Source organism: Chiloscyllium plagiosum, chromosome 11, assembly GCF_004010195.1.
Source record: "Chiloscyllium plagiosum isolate BGI_BamShark_2017 chromosome 11, ASM401019v2, whole genome shotgun sequence".
NCBI lineage: Eukaryota > Metazoa > Chordata > Chondrichthyes > Orectolobiformes > Hemiscylliidae > Chiloscyllium > Chiloscyllium plagiosum.
In genome coordinates, this window is record NC_057720.1 from 32,338,522 (window position 1) to 32,347,154 (window position 8,633).

At 41.3% G+C, this 8,633-nt stretch overlaps 1 protein-coding gene across 1 annotated transcript in view; it reads left to right on the plus strand.

Annotated features, from left to right (window-relative positions):
- The first annotated feature begins 797 nt into the window (after positions 1-797).
- The window catches only part of eif2b3 (eukaryotic translation initiation factor 2B, subunit 3 gamma), a 141,296-nt gene continuing 133,460 nt past the window's right edge, over positions 798-8,633 (plus strand). Inside the window, exons 1-2 of the mRNA XM_043699051.1 lie at positions 798-1,113; positions 4,752-4,910. Coding sequence (XP_043554986.1) covers positions 1,077-1,113; positions 4,752-4,910 — 196 coding nt within the window. The 5' untranslated portion in view covers positions 798-1,076. The remainder of the gene's footprint in view (positions 1,114-4,751; positions 4,911-8,633) is intronic.

The window sequence follows — 8,633 nt, forward strand, 5'->3', positions numbered from 1 at the left end:
CCATTCACGTAATTATCAAAATGTCTTTTAAATGTTGTAACTGTACCTGCATCCACCACATCTTCTAGCAGTACATTCCACACACGAACCACTCTCAGTGTAAAAGGTTGCCCCTATTTTTTTAAAACTTTCTCCACTCACCTTCAAAATATGTCCCCTACTTTTGAACATTTACAATTCACCTCATCAATGTTCCTCAGGATTCAGACATCAACTTTTGGATTCCTGTATTTAATTGTGCATCTGATCTTGTCTGAAGTTGCTGGAGCAGTTGCGTATTTAATGGTCAGGGACAGTGGTCTCACTGTTATGGCCTCAGTAATTTTGGGTGTTAAGGTACTGAAAGAAAATTTCAGTCTCAGTACAAGAAGCAGTTGTACTGCTACAGGAATTGAGGGTTGTCCACAGCTTAAAGGGCTAAGATTCATCATTATTGGTTTTCCACTGGTGAAGAGGCCAGGAAGAGATTCTCTGTTGGCTTGATGGTAACACAATGATAAGGTGTGAAACAGTAAAGGGATCTGTGTCCCTGCGGACTGTATGCGCCCAATATTACTGAAAGGGGGCTCGAGTAAAACATCAGTGTGAACCCTATCATTGCATACCTTGCCATAAAACGTGCAATGTAAAAAAAATAGTTACAATATATCCAGCGTTTTCTGTTGTTTCAACCAACACCTGCAAAGGAGAGAAATTACTCCAAACCATTCAGGAAAATCTTGAGATTCATTGAAATGAACATAACTTTAATGTAATAATGTTGAAGGAGTGGTCTTGTTCATGATGTTAGTGTATTTTATTTTCAGACCAGTTGAGTTGTGGGGGGGTGAGCTGGGGACAAGTGCTGTGTTCGCATTGAGGAGAAGATCCTCCTCGGAACCTAGTTCCGCGGCCGCAGCCGCTCCGTTTCCGTGCGGACTCTAATTCACCCGAACACACGACATGGTGGACCTGAGGTGACAGCGCCTCTTCCAAAGCTGCACACCGTCTGAAGGCTCGCATTGGGCCCACCACCGAGCTTGCTTCACCGGCCTCCCTTGACCCCCTTTCTCCGGCTGCCTTTTCGACACCGGCCAATGTCCTACCGTATTCGGGGAGCAGAGAGAGGAGGAGGTAATGGGGGAACCGTGTGTATATATGTATGTGGGTGCGTGGAGGCTTGTGTTAGTGGAATGAGGGGGAGGGACTGTTGAATCTGGAGTTGGGAGTTTGGGATGAGTCGAGCCGGTGGGTTGGTCGGGTGGAACTAGGGGACTGGGGTGAGGAGTTGGGGACATAGGGGAGTTTCGTGGGGAAACTAAGGCGGTGGGGGTGGGGGAGAACGAACCTGGGGAAGGGGGCGATCAGAGGGGAACGTGGGGTGGGAGGCTGAGTGAAGTTGCAACTGAGCGGGGAGGAGGTCAGATTCCTGATTGAGAGGTTTGAGTGTGGAATCCTTCCAATTGAAATATATTCCAGAGGGTGAGAACACATCCATGGCTAAGCAATGATTTGGAGATGGCTAAGCAAGGAAGCCAAATATAACATAAAAACACCAAGACTAAGCTGTACCATGTTGCAAACGCAGGCTGCAAGATCGGGAAACTTTTAAAGCTCAACAAAGGATTACTAAAAATGTAATAAAAAGAGCAAAGGGATTGGTCTTCATGCCCTAACTATTAACAATCTTTACGAATGACTTGGATGCAGGGATCGGAGATGTAATTTGCAGATGACACTAAACTCAGTGGGAAAGTAAATGGCAATCAAGAAGTAAAGGTGAGGAGCAAGTGGTTTAGAAAAGATGTGACAAAAGGTTTCTTCCACATATACATGGAACTTGCTACTTGAGAGGATGGTGGAGGAAGGTATTCTCACATTTAAGAAGCATCTGGATGACTCCATAAAATGCCATGATGCAGTAGGTTAAGTGCAGGCAAATGAAATTATTATAGTTTGGTGTTTGTTGGTCACCATAGACATGGTAGGAAAAGGGTCTATGCTGTATGACTCTATGACTAAATTTACAAATGATATGGAATAAGTTAGATGAATTGGCCAAAATTTGGCAGATCGAGTGGATAAGTGAAAGGTTATCCATTTTGGTTAGAACTGCAACTTACGATCTAAATTATCTTCTTATATAAGTGGAGAGAATCTTGAGCATACGTTGATGCAGAGGGACCTGGTATCTTTTGTGCATGAATCAAAACACAAGTATCCAGGTACAGCAGGTAATAAGAGAGGCAATTGTAGTTTTGGACTTTATTGCTAAAGGAATACAGTATAAAAGTAAGCAAGTGTTGCTGCAATTGGACAAGGCATTAATGAGACTGGACCGTTGCTGCGGTTGTGCCAGGCATAAATGAGATTGGACCGGTGCTGCGATTGTGCCAGGCACTAGGGAGACTGGACCTGAGTAGCTTAGGCTTATACTCACTAGAGTCTATAAAAAAGAAGATCTATTTAAGGTATGTTAGATGTTAAAGGGGTTTAGCAAAGTAGCTGCAAAGAGAATGCCAAACTAAAGAAAACATTCTAAAATGAGAGTCACTGTTCTGAGATAAGGAATAGCAGACTTAACACACAAGATAAATTACTTCTGTCAAAGGTTAGTGAACTGTGGAATTTGCTACCCAAGAATGCGATGGATGCTAGGACATTGATAACATTTAAGGAGGAGATTGACAGGTTTTTATTTAGTAACTGGTTGAAGGGTTATGGGGAACTGCCAGTAAAGTGAAGTTGAGGCCGAGATGAGATCAGCCATGATCGTATTGAACAGTGGAACAAGCTCGAGGGGCTGAATTGCCTCCTCCTGCTCTAGTTCTGCTGTTCTTATGAATTGAGCTGAACCCCAGAGAAATGGATTGGGCCCTGTGAGACTGCTGGTAGTGTTAGCTACTCGCATTAGGTAGCTGAGGACACAGGAGAAATTTAATCGAAGTAGTCTCGGGGGAATAATTATAAAGGGAGCCATTTGCAGAGAAGTGAAGTTGCGGAGGTGAAAGTAAGCAGTATTTGTGATGTCTAGTTTATAGAGTCACCGAGATGTATAGCAGGGAAATGGACCCTTCAGTCCAACCTGTCCACACCGAACAGATATCCTAAATTAACCTAGTTCCATTTACCAGCATTTGGCCATATCCCTCTAAACCCTTCCTATTGACATACCTATCCAGATTTTTTTAATGTTGTAATTGTGCAAGCCTTCACACCTTCCTTTGTCAGCTGATTCCATATACACAACCCCTCTGTGTGGAACAAGTTGCCCCTTTATCCCTTTTAAATTTTTCCCCTCTCACCTTTACACTGTCTAATTCTGGACTCCCCCATCCCGGGAAAGAGATCATGCCCCTCGTGATTCTATAAGGTCACCCCTCAGCATGCGACACTCCAGAGAAAATAGCTCCAGCCTCTCCCTATAGCTCAAACCCTCCAATCCTGGCAACATCCTTGTAAATCTTTCCTGAACCCTTTCATGTTTCACAAATGCTTCCTATAACAGAGAGACCAGAATTGCACACAGTATTTCATCGTGGCCTAACCAATGTCCTGTATACCTGCAACATGACCTCTTAGCTCCTGTACTCTGTGCACTGACCAATAAAGGAAAGCATACCAAGAGCCTTCTTCACTATCTTGTCTACCTTGGATCTCACTTTCAAAGAACTATGAAATTGCACTCTAAGGTCTCTTTGTTCAGCAACACTTCCTAGGACCTTACTATTAAGTGTACAATTCCTGCCCTGATTTGCCTTTCCAAAATGCAGCACCTCCCGTTTATCTAAATTAAATTCCATCTGATCAAGATCCCATTTTAATCTAAGGTAACCATCTTCACTGTTCACTACACCTTCAATTTTGGTGTCATCTGCAAACTTACTAACCATACTGTCTATGTTCATGTCAAAATCGTTTATATAAATGAAGAAAAGCAGTTGTGACTGTCTCAACGTGTAGTTCCCGGAAGTTTGAAATAATTGCAGTTTTGGGCAAAATCTTTCACTATGACATGACATGTATTTCTCACATCTCCTTACGTACATCACACTGACACATTGTTGATTGAATGCAGACTGTTGTGAGTGTGATGGCCTTCTGGATATACATGTATGCATGCATACAACAATATAGTTCCTTACTCTTTACAAATTTAATAATAAAACAAGGGCAGCACGGTAACACAGTGGTTAGCACTGCTGCCTCACAGCGCCAGAGACCTGGGTTCAATTCCCACCTCAGGCAACTGTCTGTGTGGAGTTTGCACATTCTCTCCATGTCTGCGTGGGTTTCCGCCGGATGCTCTGGTTTCCTCCCACAGTCCAAAAACGTGCAGGTTAGGCGAATTGGCCATGCTAAATTGCCTGTAGTGTTAGGTGAAGGGGTAAATGTGGGGGAATGGGTCTGGGTGGGTTGCGCTTCGGTGGATCGGTGTGGACTTGTTGGGCTGAAGAGTCTGTTTCCACACTGTAAGTAATCTAATCTAATCTAATATGGGATTAATGTAGTCAATTATAGATTGAATGGGTTACCAAAAGTTTGCATGTCCTGATTAAGTTGGAATGTGTGGCTGCTGAAGGGGTTATTGACTAGCATTGAATATCTTCATAATGCCTTTGATAGTCATATTGTACCATTTCCATGTTGTCAAATTTTCTAACTTTAGTGAGGCATAAATTGAATTCATGAATTGACTTTCTCAATTCAAAGTTGACTAAAGCCATCAGTCCATTAACAGCTAATATATACATTAAATATATATGTTACAGAAAACAATACTATGGAGTTTCAAGCTGTGTTAATGGCAGCAGGTGGGGGCTCCCGCATGATGGATCTTACCTCCAATATTCCAAAGCCCCTCTTACTGGTTGGAAACAAACCATTGATATGGTATCCTCTAAATCTTATGGAAAGACTTGGGTTTGAAGGTAAGCACCATTTTCTACACTTAAGTGAATAACAACAAAAAATGGCAATCTATATATTAATCCAAAAGAACTTGCTTTTCTCTATCAGTATAATCTTTGCAGTGCTTTTTTTGGACTCCTAACTATTGATGTTTCAGTTGACTAGACCTATGAGTGAGTGATGGCTAGCATGGTGATTTGTTTGTTTCACATCTGCTCTATTAAAAGTGATCAGTTGTGTTTGGAGACGAAATGGTAAAATGGTTTCCTAGATATTAACCTCTGAAGAGACCCTGCACAATGTTATCTTCTTAGTTTCCTGCACAGATTTTTTTTCTAAATAAACTAGCAATGAACATCATAAGCTGTACCTCGAAGAGAGGAGGGTGCTTGCTGTGGATCCCATGGCAAGAGCTTGCACCTGAAGTATTTAACGTAGGGAGACTGTTGTGATGCTGATATCCTGTGGTTCTGGCTGATGTGGAGTCACTCCCACTCTTGCTGCTTGCCATGGGCATGTTGGAAGGATGTGTAGGTTGATAGGCCATTTCATGTTCTAGAGTTAGAGACGAACCCAGAGGCAGGGATGTTACCTACTGATCCACAAGACCTTCCCCAGCATTAAATAGTAACCAAGCAGGTGTACTTGATTTTTAGAGAGGCACAACTACCCTAGCTCTGAAAGTTGAAATAAGAACAAATGAAATATATTACATTATCTGTTTCCACAGTGCATTTTAATTAAAATACTAATTTCTAATTTAAAATCCTAAAGCACCTGATAGCCTCCCTACTAAGTATTGAATGAACCTAAATCTGTTTTGTCTTATGAGAACCAACTGGATCTTTTTGATTGAATTTACTTGACATTAAACACCTTTTCAACAATGTAATCATTGTTTACATCACTCCTTTTATGATTTTTTTTAACCTATACAATTTAATGCCATAATAACAGCATTAACACCATCAGTATTCTGTCACAGACACCAATCTTTCCTGCTGGATTTTCTCCTTTCATCACTCTGAAGTTTTTGACACACCTTTACAAGATTCATTCTGAAACTCTTCAACACTGAAACTGCCTATTTTCTTCCTTCTGTCAATGAAGATTTCGAAACCCAACTGTTTATTTCTCTCTCATCTGCAAATATAACTTTATGACTGTGAAAGTCTAACGACCAGTCCCCAGATTCAACTTTGCAATTCTGTTCAAATCATGACAGAACTGACTTACACATATTAGATGTTATTGTAGAAAACATGCATTGGGTATGCATTAAATTAAAATTCTGATTCTTGAGTGCTTCCATGACTTGTCTTGCCGTATAATATTTCTCACCATTTAGCCTTAACTTTCAACACCTGACATTGCTTATTGCCTGTCAAATAAGAGTGGTACCAGGGAGCTGTAGATGCATTAGCCTCAACAAGGCTAATGATGAGGGCAGAGCGGTAGATGTGATCTATATGGACTTCAGTAAGGCATTCAACAAGGTTCCCCATGGGAGACTGATTAGCAAGGTTAGATCTCACAGAATACAGGGAGAACCAGCCACTTGGGTACAGAACTGGCTCAAAGGTAGAAGACAGAGGGTGGTGGTGGAGGGTTGTTTTTCAGATTGGAGGCCTGTGACCAGTGGAGTGCCACAAGGATCAGTGCTGAGTCCTCTACTTTTTGTCATTTACATAAATGATTTGGATGTGAGCATAACAGGTACAGTTAGTAAGTTTGCACGTTTGGTATGTTTTCCTTTATTGGTCAGAGTATTGAGTACAGGAGTTGGGAGGTCATGTTGCGGCTGTACAGGACATTGGTTAGGCCACTGTTGGAATATTGCATGCAATTCTGGTCTCCTTCCTATCGGAAAGATGGTGTGAAACTTGAAAGGGTTTAGAAAAGATTGACAAGGCTGTTACCAGGGTTAGAGAATTTGAGCTATAGGGAGAGGCTGAACAGGTTGGGGCTGTTTTCCCTGGAATGTCGGAGGCTGAGGGGTGACCTTATAGAGGTTTACAAAATTATGAGGGGCGTGGATAGGGTAAATAGGCAAAGTCTTTTCCCTGAGGTCAGGGAGTCCAGAAATAGAGGGCATAGGTTTAGTGTGAGAGGGGAAAGATATAAAAGACACCTAAGGGTCAACCTTTTCACGCAGAGGGTGGTACATGTATGGAATGAGCTTCCAGAGGAAGTGGTGGAGGCTGGTACAATTGCAACATTTAAGAGGCATTTGGATGGGTATATGAATAGGAAGAGTTTGGAGGGATATGGGCTGGGTGCTGGCAGGTGGGACTAGATTGGGTTGGGATATCTGGTCGGCTTTGATGGGTTGGACCGAAGGGTCTGTTTCCGTGCTGTACATCTCTACAACTCTATCTGGGGCATATTGTATGGAATTTGCAGCCCATGGCAATTTAATCATGTTTGTTATTGAACTGCATTATTTTAAAAGTATTTATTATTTGTCCTTTCAACTTCTAAATGGTTTTATGAAGGTTGTTCTGAGAATGTAGGCATGCTTCTTTATCAGTCACATGCTATAAAGTTATACATCTACATGAAAGATACTTTCAGTTCAAACATGTTATGTCCAGAATTGCATTTTTCTGCAGTCAAAATGACTTTGATTAGGACAGAATTGGGAATTAGGTTAAACTTGATAACATATTTTGCTAAAGGATGGACGTTATCTGAGGGCGATCTCCTAATTTCAGCAACATGAACCTATATGATAGAACTATGACATGGACTTGAGCACCAACTCAAGTTGGTGAAACTGCACATTTTTATATTGAGCCAATTTTTCTCAACAGAATAGTAGTGTCTCTTTAGTAATTGCATGCAGAGCACCCTCACCGTTGCCCACAGTGAGTCAGTACTTGAGTTGTTGTCATGGTCTGTGGTGGAATGTTGTAGCAGGGAGGGGTGCATTTCATTGCAAGAATTCAGAAAGACCTTTGAAATAAATCTCACGCAAGCCATTGTGTTGAGTGTGTTTTGACTAATTCCTGGAAGTATATTGATTTTACTGTATTTCCATTTTAAGAAATTATCAACAGCAAAATAGCTTTGTTACCTTTCACTATCCATTGTTTAAGGTGTGAGTTTTTATAGCAATAGCTAAAATTTTAATAAATGTGCATCAAGAATGACTAAACTTGCCGATTTAACTGTCTGCGACATAATTTAATATACAAAATAGGTTCCACCTGATTGTGATTATTGCTTTTATACTGAACCTGTCTCTTAACTACGTTTTATTAATTCATAGGAAGTGGGCTACATTGCCCATCCCTAATTGTTCTTGAAGGTGATGGTGGCCAGCTTATTTAATTGCTACATTTTATATAGTTTAATATTCAGTGCGATTAGAGAGAGAATTCTAAGACTTTAACACAGTGACAGTGAAGGAAGAGTGATATATCTCTAAGTTAGAATGATGCGATATTTGGAGGCAAATTGAGTTTGGTGGTACTGATGCATCTGCTGTCCTTGACTTTCTAGGTGGTAGAGATTGAGGGTTTCGAAAGTCTGCCAAAGCCACCTTGGATGCATTGCAGTAGTGCATGTTCTTTGTGGTACCCACTGCCACGCTATTTTTGGTGGAGGGAGTGAATTTTAAAGCTGATGAATTAGGTGATAATTCAGTAGGCTGCTTTTTCTTGAATGCCAAGCTTCTTGTTTTTAGATTACATTACAGTGTGGAAACAGGCCCTTCGGCCCAACAAGTCCACACCGACCCG